This window comes from Spodoptera frugiperda, chromosome 2 (assembly GCF_023101765.2).
Source record: "Spodoptera frugiperda isolate SF20-4 chromosome 2, AGI-APGP_CSIRO_Sfru_2.0, whole genome shotgun sequence".
Lineage (NCBI taxonomy): Eukaryota > Metazoa > Arthropoda > Insecta > Lepidoptera > Noctuidae > Spodoptera > Spodoptera frugiperda.
In genome coordinates, this window is record NC_064213.1 from 6,647,581 (window position 1) to 6,671,831 (window position 24,251).

At 36.3% G+C, this 24,251-nt stretch overlaps 4 protein-coding genes across 4 annotated transcripts; 2 read left to right on the top strand and 2 right to left on the bottom strand.

Annotated features, from left to right (window-relative positions):
* Positions 1-228: 228 nt before the first annotated feature.
* LOC118268847 (uncharacterized protein F21D5.5) lies at positions 229-3,483 on the top strand. The gene is made up of 6 exons (XM_035583591.2): positions 229-546; positions 619-1,310; positions 1,392-1,661; positions 1,889-2,038; positions 2,653-2,858; positions 3,301-3,483. The coding sequence occupies exons 1-6, from the start codon at positions 405-407 to the stop codon at positions 3,422-3,424; spliced, it is 1,584 nt and encodes a 527-aa protein (XP_035439484.2). The 5' UTR covers positions 229-404; the 3' UTR covers positions 3,425-3,483.
* LOC118268846 (uncharacterized) lies at positions 3,478-10,617 on the bottom strand. Its single transcript, XM_035583588.2, has 13 exons — positions 10,345-10,617; positions 9,428-9,618; positions 9,039-9,349; positions 8,649-8,777; positions 8,419-8,570; positions 8,000-8,241; positions 7,586-7,735; positions 7,365-7,514; positions 6,608-6,819; positions 6,015-6,180; positions 5,644-5,808; positions 5,260-5,416; positions 3,478-4,760 (listed from the first exon to the last, which is right to left on the bottom strand). The coding sequence occupies exons 2-13, from the start codon at positions 9,606-9,608 to the stop codon at positions 4,757-4,759; spliced, it is 2,019 nt and encodes a 672-aa protein (XP_035439481.2). The 5' UTR covers positions 9,609-9,618; positions 10,345-10,617; the 3' UTR covers positions 3,478-4,756.
* A 2,287-nt stretch (positions 10,618-12,904) lies between these two features.
* Positions 12,905-16,830, bottom strand: LOC118269027 (pickpocket protein 28). The gene is made up of 8 exons (XM_035583902.2): positions 16,493-16,830; positions 15,874-16,068; positions 15,466-15,619; positions 14,896-15,026; positions 14,497-14,670; positions 13,749-14,013; positions 13,469-13,667; positions 12,905-13,149 (listed from the first exon to the last, which is right to left on the bottom strand). The coding sequence occupies exons 1-8, from the start codon at positions 16,618-16,620 to the stop codon at positions 12,905-12,907; spliced, it is 1,491 nt and encodes a 496-aa protein (XP_035439795.1). The 5' UTR covers positions 16,621-16,830.
* A 685-nt stretch (positions 16,831-17,515) lies between these two features.
* LOC118269256 (acylphosphatase-1-like) lies at positions 17,516-18,059 on the top strand. Its single transcript, XM_035584269.2, has one exon. The coding sequence runs from the start codon at positions 17,626-17,628 to the stop codon at positions 17,932-17,934; it is 309 nt and encodes a 102-aa protein (XP_035440162.1). The 5' UTR covers positions 17,516-17,625; the 3' UTR covers positions 17,935-18,059.
* The last annotated feature ends 6,192 nt before the right edge of the window (positions 18,060-24,251 follow it).

The following is a 24,251-nucleotide window of genomic DNA, read 5'->3' on the forward strand; positions in this document are numbered from 1 at the left end:
ATCAGTGATTCAGTGATGTCAAACGACGTAGTGTTGTTCAATCAGCAAAACTGTAAACAATATGGTAAAAATTAAATTGTTTGAAAAAGAAACTTTGTTTTCAGATAATAACATTTCATAAAGTGTGCAATATAGAAGACAGATAAAAATTTAAGTTATTTGTTGATTAAGAAAATAAAAAGGTTAAGTTGCTTTGTGCTGCGTCGATTAATAAAACGCTACGGATTCGTCAAATGATTTCGTCCTTGACATCACACTTGAAGTGCAATTTGAAATTCAATCATCAATGTCAATTGTCAAATAAAAATAACCAAAATGTTTGTTGATTTTTAAAAAGTGTTTTTTTATGAAATTAAATTCAATAACACTCATTAACATATTGTTTAGTGACAACATTTTCTTAGATGGGGTCTACAGTTCGCTCTTGTTTTTTAAAATGCTTGCTGGATTCCCATGCGCCTATAAAATTAGTCCACAATACCGAAACAATAATTGGGCGCAGCAAAGTGACCCATATTAAAGACCAGTCATGTTCTCGCCAGCAACGTAAGTAAATTTTTAGTCAGAGAAGGATAAACTTTAAATTTCGTTGTACTTATTATTGCATTTTTTTTACAGTTTCACTAAAAGCAGATTGTGAAGAGTGCCTGGTTCAAGTCAAACAACTGGGAGTAAATACATCAGGCCTGAATGGATTTGCTTTAAAAAGAAATGTAGAATATAAAGTAGAACATGGTTCTAGAATTGAAATTTTGTTAAACAACTATATTCATGTCATAGAGTTTGATCCACCACCAGACAATTATGTTGAACCAAAATTAAGTCATAAAAGGAAATTGGAAGAGGAGGAAGACTCTCCAAGGAAGAGAAAAAGTCTTAAAATGGAGACTGATAAAGCAAAGGTCAAACCTGCAGGAGAAAATGTATGGGAAGATATAGACAAAGGTGAATTGTATGTGTTCACCTCCAAAGGTGTGAAACCTAGCCACAAAATAGCAGCCTTTGACATGGATGGCACTATAATAAAAACAAAATCTGGTAAGGTACACCCTGTTGATACCAATGACTGGCAAATAGCTTTTCCAACAGTCCAAAAGAAATTAAAAGAACATGTAGAAGATGATTATAAACTTGTGATATTAAGTAATCAAGCACCAATAGGCAATGGGAGGGTTAAAATAGAAGATTTTAAGAAAAAAATTGAGAATATAGTTACTAAGTTGGATGTTCCATTTCAAGTGTACATAGCGACTGGCAAAGGGTTTTATAGGAAACCAACTACAGGAATGTGGAAAGTGCTATCAGAACAAGTAAGGAACAAACCAGAAGAATATTTTATTTAAGTACATATTATTAGAACATTTTTAACATGTACCAATATTTATTTACAGAAAAATGGTGGTTTGAAAATAGATATGGATGAAAGTTTCTACTGTGGTGATGCTGCTGGCAGGCTCGCCAACTGGGCTCCAGGGAAGAAGAAGGATCATTCAATGGCTGACAAACTTATGGCTGAAAATCTAAACCTTAAGTTTTATACACCAGAACAATTCTTCTTGGGACACTCTATAGCCAATGTTCCTATGGGTAAACCTGATTTTAACCCCAAAGAACTTGGTAATGCACCGTTTAAAGATAGTTTAATAGGAAAAGAAAAAGAGGTAAGGTTCTTATCATAACTTATTAGACTTATTGGTGCCATATTTTATGTGTGAGAGCCATGGTTCGACACGAATGGCCTAAAAGGCAATGCACTTGCAATGCCTCTGGTGTTTCAGGTGTCTATTTCAGGTGATTGCTTACCATCAGGTGATCTGTCGGCCCGTTTACCGGCTTATACCATATTTGTATTGTAAACCAATTGTTTATTAGACATTCTTTATTACAGATACTGGTTTTAGTTGGTTTCCCTGGTAGTGGTAAATCATCTTTGGCAAAACATATTGAAAAGGAGTCTGGATACAACTATGCGACTGTGTGTAGAGATGTCCTTGGTTCCTGGCAGAAATGTGCAGCTGAAGCTACTAAGCTGCTTGAGGTACTTTATTATAATTATAATTATATGAATACTCACTGGAAATAAATTAAAAAGAAGTCTTTTCCTGCATTCCTTCAGTAGATAAAAGTGTTTATTTTTATGCTACAGGAAAATCTATGTCTAAACTATTAGAAATAGAATAAAAATACTGTAATACTATTGTAGTACATAACTAGCTACTTCCACGCGGTTTCACCCGCTCTGCTTGGCTCCTATTGGTTTATAGCCTATAGCCTTCCTCAATAAATGCACTACCCTACACAAAAAGAATTATTCATTAAATCGCACCAGTATTTTCGGAGATTAGCGCGTCCAAACAAACAAACTCTTCAGCTTTATAATATTAGTATAGATAATTATGAGCTGTTATTATTTTAATTGGTTTTCTTTATCTTGTTATAAGTCAAAATAAAACACAGGTATGTCATGTTTATCATCATCATATCAGCTATAAGATGTCCACTGCTGAACGACTTCCAGATAGGCTGGTTGGAAGCGACCTGCATCCAATGGCTTCCTGCGACCTTAATCAGGTTGTCTGTCCACCTTTTGGGTGGATGTCTAGTCATATCTATGGTACATACTAATTATGACTCTCTGTTTCCTTTTTCCAGAGAGGTAAAAGTGTGATAGTAGACAGTACAAACCCTGATAAAGAATCTCGTGCTCGCTGGGTGTCGCTCGCCAAAGAGAAGAAGGTGAGCTGCCGCTGTGCAAAGATGGCGACTACTATAGCTCATGCGAAACACAACAACAAGTTTAGAGAACTAATGAAAGTCAACCACATTCCAGTCAATGATATTGTTTATCACACATACAAGTGAGTGTATTTATTTAATATGGTTAGTTACTACTGTAAAGTTGTTCCTAATACATAATAATATATTTATTGATATTGTTGTTACCAATCCCTAGATCAAATACGTTTGACTTATTGACATTAGACCCACGACACAAGCAGTTATGCTTTTAAATCTCAGGGTTATTTAGTGATACAGATTTTTTTATTTTGATATTAGCTTCTGCCAGCAGCTTTGCCCGCGTTTTCGTGGTACAGAAAGTAACCTATGTGTTATTCCAGATCATAATCTATCCCATTCCAAATTTAATTCCAATCCTCTCAGCAATATGACTAAATCTGGAGTTTGATACTCTAGGGAAATTGGGTTCTTGATTGTAATAAACAGTTGTGACATAGTCAACTATCAAGTTAAAATATCCAGTTACATAGACAGTACAATATATTTTTATTTTTGTTACAGGAACAAATTTGTAGAGCCATCAGTCAACGAAGGGTTTAAGGAAGTGATTGATGTACCATTCAGCCCTAGGTTTAAAGACAAAGAATCTGAAGAGGTGTATAGAATGTACCTGCTAGAAAAATAATGCTTATATTAATGTTGTTTGTTAATGATTGCTATGAAATAAAACAAAGGTGATGCGAACCAGCATTTTTATTGCTAAATTAATCACGATCATTCCTATTCTTATGACATCGTGTAGGCCGATTTGCTTACAATAGTAAGCAAAGCTAATCATAACTGCAAATTGTATTATCATTACCATCAAATTAGTTTTCTATTATTTTTAAAATGCGACATTGAGATTTCTTTTTAATTGTTCAATTTATTTACAATTTTATTTTAATCTAACACGAATTTTTTAAGTGAAAAAATACAAGTTTTTTTTTCTTATAATTTATCATGTACTTACACGTGATTAATTGCATCAGGCTAAGCGTGCCGACGTGGCAATGGCGGATGGACGGATGAAGTTTTTACGACATTTAAAAACGTTTTTTATTTACATACCTACATGACTCAATTTAGAAAACGCACCAAGCTAGCATAAGTTGTAAATATCTGTGTAGGATCAAATGTGTCCCTAAATAAGTGGGACCTAAAATATCCAAAAGCTATAAACAGCTAGCACGAATAAATTTCAACATTTTCTAGGCACTAGAGTACATATTTTTTCATGAACTGGATTATTCAAGGTATCCCTTAATGTTTAGATAATCTAATCCAATTATTTGGAGCTTTGCGATCTCCGTTTCGGAACCACACAATGCAGACTTGAATATTTTTTTAAATCCTAATCTCTCATTTTGATGCGGTGAATACCCAACACCATTCTATATAATTATACTTAAGTACATAGTCAAGATGGCATCTAATGGGCCTAACTAGGAGGCCAGATGAAGTTGTATGAAAACTGCGGGTTCCTGACAGCCCTCCGCTGTTTCGCGCCAGTCTGGTCAAAACCAATTCTGACTACCTACATTCAAATAGGTACCAATTACTAACAATTAATTTAGCACATCCTCGCAAACAGTTCATTAACCTCTTGTGTATAAGACAACAATAGAAAACACATTGTGTCTCGCGTGGATCCGCGATCGGCACACGAAGGGTTAATAGTAATTTAGTTTTCTAACACCTAGCTAGCTATTTAGTAGCACAACAACACTTTCCTATCCCTTGAATTAGGTAGATAGGTACGGCAAAATGACAAATTCTCTAAGATTGCACAAAAAATGGATAGAATCAATCAGATGATTCAATCTGTGTCCTTATGAATTGAAATCACAAATAATCACAATGCTGATGACTATGGGGCGATGATGATAATAGCCTCGGCCTGTTGTCATTCACCGTCAGCGTCCTCATCCTCCGCGTCTAATAGATTATCCAGACTCGTATCCGAGTCATCTTCCTGTCATCTGGAAAATAGAAATGCAGATTTTACCTAATACCTTAATACTAAACGTAGGTCTAAATTATTAGAAGATGGAAAGGGGGTCTTCGTTCGACTTGAGAAACGAAGCCTTTTTTTTCAAACGGGGGAAAATGGGAGGCTAGATTGAGTGTCGTACTTTTACTGACTTAAAAACCACCCCGTTGCTACTCCTGCTCTTTCATGGTTGTATCTACTGTAGATCCTGGCTTACAGAAGTTGCAGCGGTATGGGAGGTTGTGGCGAGCTTGTCCCAATAAAAACTACTCTTTGAGCTGGAGCCCCGGTAAACCAGTTAGGTAGTCCGCAGCTTCGGGTAGCCTGAGACCCTTGCTCGGCAATGTTAAACTATCAATAGTTTTAAACTATTGATAGTTTAACATTGCCGAGCAAAAGTCTCAGAGGTCTCAGGTCTCAGGTCTCAGTCTCAAGTCTCTTCAGCAATTTTCATTAACTATTTATAAAGTTTTAACGAATTTAAATACCTGGCTATATACACAGTGTCTATATGGGTCAGACGGGCTCCAGTAAGAGGGACCGTCGCCGACACAGGTCTCAACTTGCGTCTCTCCATAGCACTGCGCGCTTGCTGCACAGCGAGGTCTCCGCACCAACGTTCACAACGAGCGTATATCACTACACCTGGAAAATTAAGTAAAGAAGATTATAATGGACGGTAGACTGATCCAAAAATCCCGACTCTCCTTGCTTGACGTTTGTAACCACTTAATCAACAAGGTCATCTGATACTCGCGTTCTAGTACTTAGTTGTCAAGTATTGTAACTGTGTTCAATTTATAATTTCCTTAACAAACTAGTTACGGTACAAATAATAAAATATTGAGTGTCTGAAGTCAAAATGTGCTTACCAGCGCCTGCAAACAGCGTAATAGCTGGCCAGGAGTCGACGAGTAAAGGAGTTAGGAACAGTAAAGCGGTCAGCATAGTTATAGGACCTTGAATGCTTTGCGCTTTCCTCATACCCAGGTTATGAGCGGGCTGCCACGCGCATATGAAGGTACCCGTGAGCCACACTGCAATATAAGGGAAAAGAAATTAGCTGAAAATAATTTCGCACCTATGATTTTAAAGTAGACTTGCTCTAGAGAAATTATTAGTAGATGGTAGGGTCATGGCCAATTTATTATTAGAAGGTTGTTTAAGGTCTATTATGACGTCATTATATTTATAACTTAGGATAGAAAATAATTATGTACCATCAAGTTAAGGGTATGCTTACGTGGTATTCCAATAGCGAACATAGGCAGTCTGATGGTTTCGTTGCAGAAGGCGACTGCGATGATAGCATCAGCTACCAGTTGCACCCCAGCACCAGCTGCCGACCAGCGTGAGCCGCGCACACACGGCGGAGATGGAGTGCTGGACTCAGGGACTGAAGTTACCACCTTAGAGGAAAAAGGTACCTATTAATTTGCCTATAGGTTTATACAATAGCATCCTTGAATTATTTTCAGTACCCTTAGTATACGAGTTTGCTCTAAATTTATAGTAGGAAATCGAAACGAGAGTGCCTTCGGCGCTCTGATTGGTTGTTTTCTTTAGAGACCAGAGCGCTGAATGCTCTCTCGTTTCGATTAGCTACTTAAAACGTAAAGCAAACGTATACTAAGGGTCATATGTACCGTGGATGCGTTTGAAAAACTGCAGCACATACATATTAGAGACCTACAATACTCTCATACGCTATTGTCTAATAATACTAATCTATTATTAGAAGTTTCCAAAATTAATCTTCTATGAGGTAGGTATTAGACGAAAAACATTATGAAATGCATCGGTGTAATATCAGTCAGGCAAATCTATCTTTCTTACTTGTATCCTATCTCTATACTCCTTCACGACTGCATCAATGTCTGTGGAGTCATCTCCCGAAGACATCTCCTGCTCACTGGCTTCAGCATCAGATACCACATCCACCTCTGCAGTAGCCATAGGCACTCCACTGCTGCTACTGGTCGGATCATTCTCTTCTGTAGGACAACCTGCATATTCATCTAGAAGAAGGCACTCTCGTTCCTCAGTTTCTGGAAAGAAGAAATGGGGTTAACATAGAGATCAAGTAGATCATTAAAGAAGTTATAGAGAGTATTTTTGGTCAAGCGAGAATAGACCCTAATTTTAAGATTGACGATTATCAAAAGCAAAGTTTGTTTAGCTTCAAGATCAGTTTTAATACAGAGGACAATAATCTTTTTTTTTTTTTTTTAAAAAAACGTTGCCCCACACTAGGATTTTCTCTTGTGTCGTGGGTGCGTTTACAAACATACAAGTTCACATACACATGACACCCAGACCCGAAACAACAATTTGTGGATCACACAAAGAGTTGCTCCGTGCGGGAATCGAACCCGCTACCCATTGCGCGGCAGCCAGTTGCCCAGCCACCGCACCAACCGTGCAGTCAAAATTATAGTTATAGAGAAGATTTCTGGCCAAGTAAGAATGGACTTTAATTTTAAGATTGACTTAATATTAAGATTGACAATTAATAAGAAAAGTTGATGGGCTTCAAGATCAGTTTTAATACAGATGACAATATTGTCACTGCTAATTATATGTATGTAGGTACCTTTTGTTGTTACTTTAGACTTGATACTCTCCAGAGTTTTGGTGTGGCGAATAGCAGATGGAATGAACCAAAGCCCCGATCGCTTGGCTTTACTTCCAGATGCTTTCGATCCTCTCGCAGCTTCTCTTCCTAAACGTTTGTATTCAATATCTGCAACATAACAAATGCTATAGAACTGTTATAGTTGTGGTTAAGTAAAGGTTATTTTGGCGTATACATACCTCCAGCTTCTTTCTGTTCAGCTGTTGGAACGCACCTCATAATAATAAAATGTAAGGCCTGTATCGATATCCCAAGCAAGTGGCTCGCATTCATAAGAGTGATCATATGTGACAAGGGGCACGCAAACGCAAGTATCGCTGCCAAACTTCCTGTAAATAATACATCAATTAGGGCTTCACCCACACATACGTGAATCAGGTCTGTAATTTGATAATTCTAGTTAGCAGTTACGTGATTAAGCGATAACCAGTTATCCTACAGCATCGCGGTTGGGTTGCTAAATGACATCATCATCCCTGATTTATTCGCTCGTTATTGCCAATTGTCGACACTCGACTGAGAAGCTAATATTGCTTAAAACCTCCTAATTTGATTAGGTATGCAATGTGTAATTAGCATTATTTCATACGAACCGGCAGTAAATACAGCTAGAACTGGACTGCCGGTAGTCGTGCTCTCGTAAGTCATTGACCTAGTAAGCACCTTCCATTCGGGTGAGGCTAGAGCTACTAGGACAGTGAAGAGTAATGGACAGAGCTCGGTCAAGGCGAGGCAGATGCCGGCTACCGTCACAGCAGCTAGCACTGGACAGACCCAGCCCGCGGCCCTCGCCTCCAGCAGCGTGGTCACCGGCAGAGCCGCGTCGATGCTGTTCCTGTAACATGAACAAACAAGGATGTAAACAGATACGTATGATTACCCATTATTACGTACATTGATAGTAATAAGATGAAATGTTAGATACAACGTTTAGTTGGTTAGTACAACAACCTACATGAAACAGCAAATCTGATGATAAACGATTTAGTTCTGGAACAAAGTATCTACTTACCCTTTTAGCATATTAGTGTAGAGGAAACATAATCCTGAGAGGACTATGGTGGGCAGTCCGATCATGAGGAAAAGATTTTTCTTTAAGGCACCATTTTCTTTCGGGAGGATTACATTGAAGGCATAGGATATTGGTGCACCAGCTGCGAATAACTGAAAATAATAACATAATATATTATTATGACGTCATTAATCATAAGCACAGTGATCGATTAATTCGTATTTACTTACTTCATATACGGTGATCGGTATCGGCATATTGATGTTGGCTATGTCAAAGTTGATGAGACCGAAAATGGCAAAGAACTGACTGAAGATGTACAGAAGGATCAACAGCATGAAGGTAAACATCATGCTTTCCTGAAACAAACAAAGTCATAAATTATCATAGCAGTTACGTAAATTGTTGTTGATCGTTCATATTATTGGTTACAATTATCGCTATACCAAGTTTTGTAATATTGCTGTCTGTGATCCAATTAATACTGTATCGATTATAACAATCTATAAAACTTCAAGATTTATTTACGTTGCAACACGATCTATTATTGGCAAAATCTCTCATTCAAGTTACGTAACGAAGATAGCAAGAGTGTTTTTGCACAATGGAGTGGCATTTACCTCTAAACCGCACATGAACATGGCACAAACGACCATGACTACGGTGACTCCGAGCACATCAGGCCAGGGTTCCCCAAGTGCTCGAGTTTCGTAACCAAACAACCATCTTCTAGTCCGACCACCAGTCACATGATCAGCTGTGGCGCTCAGTATACGAGCACAGATTGCAACAGCCACCAAATGAGAGAGGAAAGTCATCCACATTGCCATGAAATCTGCGAAAGAGCGTAAATTGCGCTCGCGACGGCCTCTAGATGTTTTAGGTGGTGGAAGTATTTCGGCCAGCTTTTTGAGGTCTTTGCACGTGAAGGCTGCAAAGATTTAGATAAGGTAAGTAAAATTAACTATAAAATAAGATTTTTGATATACAAGAATAGAACTTATCGTACTGGCAATAGTGATGAAGATTGCAAGGAGCATGACCGCAGGTACGGCGCAGTAGCTGGAGTTGGCAGCGGCTAGAGGTGCCAGGAGGAGTGCTCCAAGGGTCCATCGTGCTCCACACGCCTCCCCGCCGCTGAACGCGCTCAGAGCCTTGCTCATCTTGCTACGCTCGCTCCGTTCAGTCATCTTCGTGTCTCTAGAAAGAAATTAGTGGCTATCTAATTTACTTCGATTCGATCACTAATAAAATCTCTTCTTTTCTTTACTGACCGAAAGTTATTTCTCAAAGAAGTCCTAATCATTTTTTTTTGTAAAGGCACTGTAGTATAGTTAGGTATCGTTTTGTATTATTGTTAGAAATATTATGTAAACTACTGGTAAACTTAAATAGCCCTTTTTACTACTGTCAATATTCTCAGCAGCTTTTAGGCCTTATCGTATCTTTAGGAGATAAAGCTCTGATTATATGACTGTCATTTCAAAGAGCAAAATTACAGTAATCTTATCAACAGCAGTGATAGAAAATTACATAGTAACACCAGATGATTTTCATGTTTTACATAATATCTATGTACGAGTAAGTACAAATATTTTCTCTCTCTAATGAAATGTTTGAATTTTCTTTTTACATATTAAAGGTATAATAAAAATGCGTCATTTTTATTGTGAAAAGTTCACGTTAAGCAGGAGTAAACTAGGTATATACATCAAGACAATAAAATAACTAGGTAATATCACATACAATAGAAAAACAAAGATCGTATTTACTAGTTATTTAGACAAAAGGTTTTAGATCCAGAAATATTGTAACACTAATTGTAATTGTCGTTTTTATTACTCGATTATTTATCAAGTATTTTCCTATACCACATAAAGAAAATAGAACTAACAGAACTATAAAATAATAAATTAGATAACTTACCATCGTCGCAACGCAGTGTATTTACGAATTAACAGCACTTCCAATAATAATACCAATTTCACACTATCTCACTACATTTTCAATGGATTAACACACTAGCTACCTTAATTAAAAACAGTTTTACGTAATTTTTAATCCTCTGACGTAGATTTTTGTATTTTCCTCTGTATTTTAGCTGTGTGTACCGGTAAATAAGGTCGTGTTTTCATGTTTATGCGACAAACGCGAGCAGGGTAGCAATACACCGTTCCTTTGTTGTCTCACTCGCGATCGATACGGGATATCGGTTGGGGTGACCATTCTCGTGGAAAATGTTAACCGCGCACTTTATAAACTCACCCTGTGTACATATTTTTACTTTGTCATACAGGCTTTATGCACCTTTTAGTTTTTAGGTCCTACGTGATCATTAGTCTCTCAAAATGAAAATTTTAATACTTAAAATGGCAATACTAAACATTATCTTCACGCTTAGATAGACCTGACCCGACCTTAGGCAGATCTAAGATTTCTACGTTGTATGGTTTTAAATCGAAATTACTCTATAAATTCACATGACATATCCGTATATAAGTAAGTATATTCGTAAGTATATTCAATCATTTTAAGCATTAATATAATGCTTAAAATGATTGAATATACAATCATTTTAAGCATTAATAATACTTCCGATGAAGGATACAGAAAAAATTAAGGCATCGGCCTTGTAGATGTAAAAAGAGAATATAGGTAAGGTATAAGGTATAAGTGTGGGAGAGCCATGCTTCGGCACGAATGGGCCGGCTCGATCAGAGTGATACCACGGCCTCACAGAAAACCGACATGAAACAACGCTTGTGTTGTGTTTCGTAAAGGTCTTCAACGCTTTTGTAAAGCATCAGGTGATCGGTCTGCTCGTTTACCTACCGGCTTAAAAAATACAAACAACTTGTGTTGCTGTATTTGAAGTCAATAAACAAGATATTACTTCCGCCATTCAGATGGCACAGTGTCCAGTATTGTGTGGTCACTCTACGCTTGCCTAATGCCTTCTAATTTCCTAAGGCTTCTCTCTAAACGGTCTACTTGACGTGTAAACCTTGTCTAATAATTCGTTCTCAGCAGATATAAGTATCTACTTACTACTTACGTATATGTATGTTTCAGCTACAGTTACGAAATATAGGTAACTAGGTAGCTAGCTAGTATTGTTTTGAAACCTAGAACTAGGTATATCTCAGGTGTTTGACATATTTAAACGGTTAGATATTAATAAAGTGTTTGTTTCAAGATTGAACCTGAGGTGTGTGGGATAGTCTTTATCACACATTCAACCTGAATTTAACTAAAGTACTTAATGATGTTTTTATGGTATCAGCTGGTAAACGCGCATGACCCATCGCCTTTACCGGGCTTTTGGGGTAAGGAATTTAATGGTTGTTGGGGCTATTGGGGATTGGCAAGGGGGATAATTAGGCTTCTGGATGGTTACTTATCCTTAGTAATAGTTTTCGATACAAAATCGTTACTAAGAATTAGTTTAAGTAATCATTCAATGTCTTGGGGAAGTAAGTAGGCTAAACTGTGTCATGTAACAAGGCACGTATACGCAGATGAGCAACGCAACACTCATGCCAATAAAAGAACAAAAAATCTTCTTTAGTCACGATCGCAGTTCCTAATAACACGCATACATGATACATTTACATAATTAATGCATCACTAAGCAAACTGACGTGGCAAGGAAGGGTTCAATTAAAGTTTATTGTTCAAGAACCTAGTTGAGCTCTCGAAAAATCTGACTTGACTCGTAGTATAGGAATTGATGACGTAATCTAATTATGATACGCTGACACCTGACTCAAATGTTCCCCGTTGCAGTTCACGGAAGAATTTACTCGCGTACCGTACTCATGATCGAGTTTCAGACAAACAATTTAATTGTTGCTTGTTAGCGGATAAAATTTTGTCGTTTGGAAAGTTCCTGCTTATATGGGGTGTAATTAATGAATCATGTTGTTTAGTCATGTTTTAGCAGACTGTGTAATTAGTTGCCTACCTAGTTTATTAATTTGTATGGTTGCTAGAAATACATTGCAATTTTTACCCTATACGCTAGAAAAGGACAAAAATCACGACACAGGCGAAGCCGCGGGCAAACTAGCTTCTATATCCCCTAAAAAGTTTGGGATATGATGTTATGTTACGTCTATGTTCTATTTCAGACTATAATCTATCCCTATTCCAAATTTTATCCCGATCCCTTGAGCTATTTTGACTTGATGGACTGACAAACATATTCACAAACTTTCACATTAATAACATTCGTTTATTTTTAGACAGACTACTTCGTTAGTCGGTTGGGCGCAAGTGTGATACATAAACAGTTAGGGCAATAAAATACACAATTCATATTAACTTTCACTGTTTATTTTTAAACACAAATAATTGTTGATGTTGTGCAGACAAGGCCATGCTTAATTTGAGTGTGCGAGATAAAATTGTATTCCCTACATTTCTTTAGAGGTAAATTACGCAAGTAACATAATATAACATCAATATTCATTTTTATATTATTATATTATCGTATTCGTTCCTCTACTTTAGACGTATCTTTGTCTCCAGCCTTCCCATTATAAGTCCAGCCCCAATTCGGAACAAAGTTATTATCCTGAAGGCGTCGCAGACCAAACCTTCGATGCCAGGGGTCGTCATCTCGTTGCGTGTAAATGTCGCAGAATGGTCGGATAAGCAATATGTAGAACAGTTCCACGAAGCTAAGAATGCTGGCTCCAAGGAATAAACCACCAGTACCGCCTGTTGATACTGGAAACAATTAAAAATGTCAACCTTACGAGTACTATCTAGTACTAATTTATACTACGTAAGCAACTCCTCTAAGCATTTGTGGTCGTTGGTTGGTCATAACAGGTAAAAGGGATCACAAGGGTTTTACCACTACATATATTAGACAAGAACTTTGTTCTTGTGTATTTGTGTACGGTGCAATCTTATCACCTATTACATGGTACTTACCTATAATTTAAGTGGTGAAAAATTGAACAAAAGGGTTTAATACGTACAGTACAACTCTTAACCTAAATTGCTTGCATTTATATATTTTTTTCTATTGCGTCTTCCTCACCTACTAAATCCAAGACCCCACGGACCACGTTCCTCCTGTACCGTTCGCTGGGTAGAACTGCCAGTTCAATCTGAACGCTCGCGTAACTGTCCGTGGTGACGAACTTGAAATCCTTCGTGATGGAAATCTCCGCCTCCGTGCAGGACGGGAGACAGTTGCAGGATAAACCAGGACGAGATGACCAGCTGGCTTTTAGAACCTAGATTTAAAAAAGATAGTCTATCATGTAACAAAAGAGATCATTCTAAAACTGGCATAGTTATACAATGTAACACCTCACCGAAAGTTCATGGACGTGACTGTTCAAACAGATGATACCGCTCACGTTACACCGCAAATGTTCTGGAACATTCGGCATGAAGTAATTCGTACAGTTACAAAGCTTTAGCTGAGCGTCTTTCCTACACTGCACGGTACAAGCAGTGTACGAATAGTGATGGTACACTTGCAAAAAGTTCTCATCTGTATAGCGACATTTCCTCTTCTCCGGCGATATCAATCTAGCCCCAGCGTCATTTTCTATGTTACGTATGGTTATATAACGCCTACAAAAGATGATTAAAATTAACTTTATTAGGTACAGTCTCTGCCATATTCCTTGGACTCAATTTCTTAAGTGTCTCCTAATTCGACGAACTCGTTAGATAGCTATCGTTTTACGTGAACGACAGTCGTGTACCTAGACATGCCATTGCCAGGCAAACTGGAACAAAGGGATGTGATTATGTCATTATTGTCTTTTTTCATATTGATGGTCACGCCTACACGCAATGCACGCACGACGTGACTACAATATTTGTATACTCCTACAATCAGGGGTATCTATATCATGTAGGTAATAATACCCTATAGCGCCCTACATATATTAATAAAATCCCCTCACACGCGATCCAGACTGTAACACTAAAAGCCTCAGTTCCCAGCACCCACTGGATTACATGTTAAGATGCCTTTACACATTATTATAAAAAAGACAATTACAAACTTTACTGTCTTGATCTACGTCAGTAGTAACGAATCATCCTTACTTATGAAATATCTCTTGTCCAACTGTGAGAACATCTGAACCTATAGTAGTAAGTGTGGGCACCTCTTCCTCATTCAGAATGTAAATGTTTGCTGTCACCATCACGTCGAATCTGATAGCTCCTGGACCTGTTGTGCGGTTACTCGTCATATCTAGTTTAGGGGCATTCTTCTCTCTGAAAGAAAAACATAAACATAAATTGGGTGTAAAATAATCATAGAAGAAACAAATAGAGGCATTACTTACAATCACTTCAAGGTAGTTAATGCTTTAGTTAATAGGGACGAACATTCACGTTCACTTGGATATAATTCCAATCGCGGAAGATAAATTGATTACGTAAGAGATTACGCAGTTACCTTCAACACATCAGCTAGTATCGATCGACACTTTCCCTTACCTTCCCTGTAGAGTATTAATAGCATAACAAGTTCCGAGCTCCGTGTCCATCGGTCTGAAGTACTCACAGCATTCGAAAGGCTCCCCATTCCATGAGCAGTTTGCTAATGTCTCTTCACAGGTGCTCCTCACCTAAAGAAGAAACTGAAGATTTATAAGACGAGTATCTTGATCTACGTCATAATGATCTGCAGTGAGAATGACAGACGTCTGAAGATTTATTGAATAGCTAATCATAAAAGCGGATACATTTCTACTGCCCAATGTACTGTTGTTGTAACTAGCCTTTAAGTACCCCGTACGAGCTCATTATGTAAAACTTTAGCTTAAATGTGTGTAAAGAAACAAATTCTACACCCTGTAGCCTTATGCAGTCATGTTTAGACACCACTGGTATTATCCTAGTTACGTCCCTGACTATATCCCTTGGTTGACCCGAGAAGGAGTGTCAGATTCATACTGACTAAAAACCACCCTGCATTGGGCCGGAGCCCCGGTAATCTCTTAAATTGTCCGCAGCTTCGGGCTATATTCCTATCTAGATTCATAATATGTGTAATATGGTAATTACCAAATTAGCGTAATACGTCAAATTCGTCTGCATACAATCTGGTAAAGGGTCCACCAAGTTGCAAAACTCCGAAGTATAGTAAGTTATTCCTTTGAAAAAAGCTAGTTCTTTTAACACTTCTTCCATATTGAAATCGTGGTCTTCTCCCCATAGCCTGTTGTGAGAAAAATGAACATTTAAATTATATTCCTTGAAACATTAGCTTACAAACGTCTTTGTCAAGACGATTACAATAAGTGATACACAAGTTGTTAAGTTTATAGATTGGAGAAAAGTTCATTTTTGAAAAATCGATCACGTTCAACCAACCTTACATACGTTGAGTGAGCATATAGGTGCACTACTTCTTGGAGATTAATGAATGAATACTTATGCTATTGTGCAATACTTATACAAAACCAAAATTACTTATCAGATATTTCTTCTACACGGTTCGAGTTGTCGTTTTCACAAACCACTACTGTTGGGAACTCTGTGTTCCAATCTTTGTAAGTGGTCTCCACCACGAAGGAGATTGGATTGTTCTGGAAAGCATCATACTGGGCTGCAATCAACAGGGATGACCCGTACCAAGATAGCGCTACGGCCACCAACCAGAATATTCTAAAAAAATAATCCCAAATAATTTATTTTATTTAAGCTAAGTAGGCAGCTTTGAACGCCTATAATATGTTGAAATGAAATAAAAATGAAATGAATTTATTTTTTTGTAAATAGGCTACAATAGAGCATTATTACATGTCAAAAATTATTATCATTATCTTATATACAAAAAAATCTAGATGAGGTCGGCATTTCCTAACGGACTACTCTAAGAAGAAATGCCGAAACAAACTTAGAGGTCAGAGGTGTTAAGTCAATCCATCGCACTTTGTGCACTCAGGGATAATAACTAAGTTCACGATCCAAACTGTATCTACCTAGATGCATGTGAAGAAGAACAAGCAAGAAATTCCATACGTTAAATTAGAATGTCATGAGTATCTTCAAAAAACTTTGATAACTTAGACCGTATTAGTTTAATTACCTTTCCACCCAATGTCTTTGCGTATCAGCAATGAATCTAAAACCATGAATGGACGTCGTCTCCGGCAAACTCTTTATTCCATTCCACCATATCTCTAAATACCTCCTACAGGATTCATTGGACTTCATCGTCTCAATAAACGACAATCACTAAACACATTTCGTTCCAAAATATTTATTTTATACAACAACTTACGTGCTCAACAATAACACAGTACATGTAGAAACATGTAATAAATAAATAAATAGGTAATACACATGTAAAATTACACCGAGAGCTTAATTTCTAATATAGATTTTAATCAGTATGAGAGCGGCACAGGTGTTCAAATGTTACGACCATTATACAGATAACTATTATTTTGTGTTGTAATGTCTAATGATGATTGCCCACTACTTGTGTAGTTTGTTGTATGTTTCAGCGTATTACATACAAATAACCAATTAAAAGACATCAGGTAAAATTCGCCAAGTCATTTGGTGTACATGTAAGAAAATAAAGATTTATTTCAGTGCAGAGAACTTAGCTATTTTGACTAAGTGTATTGTTTTAACGAAGCTATCACTACATAGTATAAAACAAAGTCGCTTTCTCTGTCCCTGTGTCCCTTTGTATATTTAAATCTTTAAAACTATGCAATGAATTTTGATGCAGTTTTTTTAATAGATAGAGTGATTCAAAAGGAAGATTTTAATGTATAATACATGCATAATATATCACCATTGCACCCATGCATGTATATTGCGATATGTTCTTTGGTCTTTATATTTCCTATACTGTTACCTATATTCCCTATTTGTTTTAGTAACTTGTTCTACTCGCCCATACATAGTTGCGGTAAAATGTACACTCGAATGAATGAATTTATTCACAGTTAAATTTCTAGGCTTGATTGGAAATATCTTTCTCGTGTATCAAGTGGAAATTATTATCAGCCTACTTTTGAGAACAATATCGACTTGTTAGTTCCATGACAACCTTCGCAACAGACAGGCACGAACGACGCCCTTATCGTTTTTGTTTCCCAAACGACGATATCAAACAAACAATTAACTGTCAAAATGTGAAGTTGATTCACCGAATTCTTGAGTACATTTTTAATTAAAAATACATTGTTCGTAAATATTATCGCAATGGCAGTCGCGACTAAGAAGGCGAGCTATGTAACCACTGATTTCGAAGTTTTCGGGAAAGTGCAAGGCGTGTATTTTAGGAAGCACACGCAAAAGAAAGCCACGGAGTTGGGTCTTAAGGGATGGGTGATGAACACTGCTCAAGGGACCGTCATAGGGCAAATTCAAGGCCCTCCAGTGGCTGTAGACGATATGAAGATCTGGTTGCAAAAGGTGGGGAGTCCTAAGTCTCGAATTGAGAAGGCTGCCTTCAAAAACGAGGGCCCGGTTGCTAGCTGCGCTTTCCGAAGCTTTGATATTCGACGGTAAACAAAGACTTGAACTTATTGTATGTGCCTTCAATGTATTCGATTAGCATAACATATATTTATTATAAAAACTCATAGCTTTTTTACTTCTTTGATGTGATTGGAATTTTATTAAATTTACTTTTTTGCAAAGATGAGTTTGTTTAATTTTTTTTTGGTAATTGAATGTTAACATCTTAATGTTAAGCTCTGTTTGTACCGATCTTCGGCTACCAAGAGTCTGCAGGTGACGAACAAGGGTAAATTGCCGCCCGACCAGTATCAGACACTCTGTCTGATATTCTCGCCTCAACCCAGGCGGGAGAAGTCATTTGATAATGTTCTCTCCTCAAAAAAAGGTCTGTTTTGAAATTATTCTCAATACGTATCATCAATATGTATGGTATGTGCTGCAACGATATATGTAGACAATAATATATATATGTCTCAGTACATATCTAATAGTTACACCTACATATTCTCTTCTCAGTTATCGATATTATACAGCTTAGCACTTCACGATAAGGGACGGCGGCTGCTTGTGTAAATAGAAAATAATTCAATCACGAGATCTTTGCAGAGCACGCGAACAACAAAAGGCCTGTACATCTTATCTTCAGCGAGAATAGAGCATTGTTGTCCCACAACCATGTTCAACGGAGAATCATAGATTTATTATTAGATGCGTAACATTTTTAATTAAAGTTGTGCCGTGGTGAGATGTTGTTTATTGTTGGTAGACATGCTAAGCTTTAGTAGGAAAATAGTTGCTGTGATTTTTAAGTGTGTGGTAGAAAGTTTAGGTAGAGAGTTGCAAACAAATAACTCAAACACACGAAAATTTAGTCACAAAACATCTAGTTACTCAATTAAGAAGCATTAACATATTAGAATCTCAACTCTCAATTACAATTTGAGAATAGTTCTTACAAAAAGAGTAGATACTTACAAACTATACTTATTATACTCTTTTCTTACAAAATACTTCTTCATCATACGTCGACGACAATTTTTTTGTAATGTTTTATAATTTTTGGGATTCACTGATTTCAATACGTCATCAACAAATAATTTAACAATTGTACTTTGTACAACTCCATGTTTTGCCTTGTGGGCTTTGTAAATGTTTGATTGTAAATGCCTCTTTTTGAATTGAATAAACATTTTTATTTATTTTAAAGATTTAAAAACTTCAACCGTATTTTACTCGATATCAAAGTTTCAATCAGTAAAAAATCCGACAATGTACCCACTTCAAGCGAGTTTCTGACTCGTACAGACTGACTATAATGGATTAATTAAAGAGTTAATTCATAATTGCGAGTTCCTATGTCATATGTGGATTGTATTTAGCATTCCTGTGTCTGGCCGCTCTTCGGGAAGAAAGTGAGTAGGCGGCCATAGTCTATAAATGCTGGATTCACAGCTATCCAGACATTTCTCATAATACCTGAGCGCTAACTGGACGTAAACGGGAGTACGGGAGCATTTCGCGCCAATTTATTGCACTCGTTACCACAGATAAAGTTTGCCATTGTCTATGAACATGAAGTTGTATTATGTGTGTTTTATTTTTGGCATGATTTTGTGTTCCATCGCCATGTGTGAGGCGTATCCGTTCCGAGGGGGGAATATTGATTATGTGAGTATTTTTTTATTATGTTTGTTGTATTTAATACTGTTTGGGTTTAAGTGTTGAAAAATATACTAGGACAAATCTTTTTACGGAACTTGTTTAAGACGAATAACGCAACTTCAGCCAAAGTTTTATTAAACTTTACGTAGTTTCTATACTTTTCGTTAATATGCTCTTTATGTGAGTACACTATAATAAATATGTAGTTGTTTAAAACTACAAGTGATTTACTAAATTGTTGAAATAAACAGATGCATTATTTTCACTTACATAAATAAATATATGCGAAACTAGTGATGTAATGTAAACAAGTAATTGCAACTTTATTAAAAGAAAAATATATTTCTAGACGACCTAATTTATTTTTCTTGTTCACGATTATGGAACTTAAAATCGTCATTTTATTTTGCTAATACTTACTAAAATGTATAGATAAATAGGTGTCCAAGTTATCTACGACATCATTTGAAATTAATTAAAAATAATGTTTGTGCGGTCTACATCATGAAACTTATAGTTTCGTAGCACACTGCTACGTAAAACATAGAGGACATGAAAATTCGTAGCACTCGCTACGAGAAAAGTTCGTAATCGATATTTTTTCTTTCACTCCATATATCATTTACTCGTATTTTAGGAAAATTGAATCGAATCGTTTTATTTTTGATTTCAAAAGTCATTGGTTGACGATATACTTTGACTAACATTGAAGTACCTTGAACTTATTCAATGAAATTGGTTCTTAAAAACTTGATACAAATATTTGTGTACAATAAAAACTAACAGCACACAATAGGGATAGGGATGACGCCGGGCTATGAAAATTAATAATCAATTTAGTCCAGTCTAGTCTAGTTAGGTAATGAAATGTTATTATTTTGCCGTATAAGATAACAATACTTAGAATAAAAGGAATCAAAGTTTAGGAGTGGGAGCAAATACGTCATTTCTGTGTATAAAATGTGACATCACATGGTATTTCAAATCAATATATCTTAAAAAGTATTTGTTTCCGTAAGATAATAAAACATACGTGTCTAATGTTTTAAAATAATCTACAAGACGGACATTAAAATAAAAATTAGTCATCTACCCTATTCCAAAACCTACCAGCTCAGCCTCGTAATTGGAAACCACGAAGCACAAAATTAACGAACCGTCCTATATTTTAGATGGAAGCACTTCGTCGGATGCAGCAGATTCCACAATGGCACTGCATGAGGTACAGAAAGTTCCAGCTGCACGGCCATTGCAGTCGTTGGCTGCTGATGCGACGGACCTGATACCCTGGGACCTCGGCTAGGAACTGGAGATCCAGATAATGAACCAACTGCGAAGTTTGTATACATTTAAAAAACTTACTCAAACATTTCTATCAAAAATTGTAAAATTACGATCCAAAATGATCTTTAAACTTTGGGTTGTAAAGTCTATATTAGGAGATCTGGGGCCTTAGTCTGCTATTACAATTGTGTCAGAATGGTCGATCACTGATCAGTGCAAGAGGGACGGAGCTATGTAGGTTGTATAGTGTTAGCAGACTAAGGCCCCTGATATTATAATGAAAGATGCAACTGTTTTGCAAAACTAGCTGTCGACAACATCAATAAATTAGTTAGGTGTGACTGTTGTGTTGTCTATCTTTATGATCTAAAATGATCCTTAAAGCTTAGGTTATAAAGTCTGTATTTTAAAACCTATGTACCTATGACCTAACCTATGAAATTAAATCTTTTAGTGGGATTATCATAAAGAACTTATCTATTGTGTAAAGCTGACTATTGCCTTTCGAAATTATTATATTGACTGACTCTAGGGACCTTTCATATCTGACGATGCTCTTATTATTATAGTACTTGCTGATCGGCAAACTTTGTACCGCCTCAAACATTTTATTTTCACCTTTTAAGACCAAAATTGGTCTAGCCGTTCTCGAGTTTTAGTGAGACTAACGAACAGCAATTGATTTTTATATATAGAGATTTCATTCACGTAGGAGCAGAAGAATTTAGAAGTATTTTATTAGATGCTTTAAAATGTTTATTTTATAAGTTTTCTTTTATCTAGATTAATTGTTTTTTTAGGTATTATGTAAGTGTAAGTAGTACAAATCTTCTTATGACTTATTTAATGACATGTTTCATTTATGTTACGTTGTTAATTTGCCATCAAATTCGTATTATATGAACAGGAAAAGATTATTATTTATTTGGTAGTTTTGTAAGATTGTTTACAATTATTTATGTAACAAGTTGAATTTATTATATGAGTATTATTACTGCATAATATTATTACTCGTTAAATGTATATTACTATTGGAACATTTTATTGACAAGCAATTTTTGTTTCTTTTGTCCTTTCTAATTTAGTTGAGGCTGCACTAAATGTTTAATTTAGTAATATTTTATAGTTTTGTAATTTGAAAGTTTTAATAATCTCTTTATATACGTTTATTACATGTATGACAACACAAATTACTGACTATTCAAGATCTTAGAGTCTCTAGACTCTAGTCTTCAGCTCTCTCTAGCAGCCTCTTTTGTTTTGGGATCAAAGTCTAAAGCTGCGCTAGATGTTAGTTGAAATATAGACTCTAGCTTTATTTGTATAAGTGCCATAAACCCCTAATAAAAGGAAAGAATGTTCTAGAAATGTTGCAATATACCTGAGTGTAAACAATATTATTAAGGTTGGGGTCACACAGTAACTATCGAGATTATGACGCTTATGCTGCACCGCTCAAATGCCATTCAACTTTAAGATGATTATATATCTCTGTCTCTATTCAAAACCCTTCAACCGAAAGAGACAGAATTAGAATTGAGAAACTAATCGTTCGTTAAAATCATTTATTGTTTTCCAGTAATTATTTACCTATTGCAATATTGTTTTAATAATAGGCATTTGTTTCTTTATAAAATGTAATTTGTGGTAGCTGGTAAATGTGGTTATTAAATGTGAGCATTCAATCTTTGTACAATGGATTCCCGTTCACTTTATGAGGATTGCTTCAGAGATCAAAGTCTGGTTTTAAAGCTAATAATGATTTGACGACATAATTGCATCATCACATCGGTTTCGCACCGGTGTGATCCCAACCTAACTCGTATAAGTACTTATAAATCTAACTCATCAGTATTACTATTTAAAAATGGTATTTTAGTAATGTAAAGTATAATAATTGTAGGTAGTATAGACTTCTGATTCTGTTGTTACTAAAAATAAAACGAATTGTCAATGATATTTGTGTGGTTTTATTTAAACATCTATCGAAAGCTAGTATATCAAGGGTCAAATTATTATAACACGAAATCTTAACCTAAAACGGGCTTATTCGTGTGTTCGCTCTGGCTCTTTTCAGATATAGATATTTAATGGTAATTATGTACGTCATTGAAAAAAAAAAACAATTTTACTAGGTATTTGAATATCATTATTTTCAATGAGATTTTGTAGATAAATCAGAGAATCTGAAAAGTCCCAGAGTGATCACACGGTTAGGCCCGTTTTGGAGATTGACCCAAGTTTTTTGCGTGACCATAAATGCTTATTTTACTAGTACCACAAAGAATACAACATTTAAAACAGATTAGGTAATACATGGTACCTACAATGACCTAACAGCAATCTATCAGTGAGAATCGAGCACAAATTATACGAGATGAATGAGATGAGCTGTCAGTAGAGAGCAATGGGCTCTTACATCAAGTAACCGATGTCTTCCTGTACCGACTGGTAACTGGGACACTCCCAGATACTGCATTCATCTTACACTAGCCACTGGTGTATGTCGTAATGATGTACTTGTATGTGTTCGAAACTACGCAAGTACTAATGTGCCTTTTTCCGGGTTATATGTACCTATGTACTTTCTAAGTATATTTAGAGATCACCGACATACGGTGAAGGTAAACATCGCGAGGAAACCTTTTTTCTGATTGGGGAAAATCATCTAATGACTTCTCTCGCCTTGGGCGAGGAGAGAGGGAGTGTCAGAATTTACCGATTAAAACCTCCCCGTTCCTACTCCTGCTTTTCGAGCCGGACCCCGGTACACCCGCTAAGTAATCCGCAGCACCGGATCAATCGCGAGGAAAGCTAGACATTTTTCAATTACAAGTTTAAGACATCAGCAAGCGTAGTGACTATGCTTTTCCTTCTCCATGTGAGAAGAGTAGTTTTTTTGTTAGCATTAGGACAGTAACATGCTGATTATGTAAATACTTGTGAATCTTGTTACGATGTATTATGTTACTTGGGAAGTCAACACGGTGAAGACAATCTGATATGTGATACTGGACGTAACTACTTGTAAATTAATGCACTTGTAGATGTAGATATGATTTAACAGATATAATTTTGAATGAGTAACGCTGCTTTTACAGAGATGTGCTATGTAGCTATGCTACGAAGTTGTAATACGAAAATATCTCATGTACTTTGCGAATGCGAAATAAAAATGTAACAACAATTTTACACTGACTACACATCTGTATATTTTATTTAAATCTGCTCATTCATGAATACAAGACAGTAAGAGAATATAAAGATTTCATATCGAATGTGAAATATGTGCAATTGTGCACTCGCTTACAAAAAGTTAAAATTCAAGTTTGAATAGTGGTAAATTCTGAAATATTTGATTACAAAATCCGCACACTGTGGAAATTACAAAGCACGTGATTAAATTGGTGCCTAATACA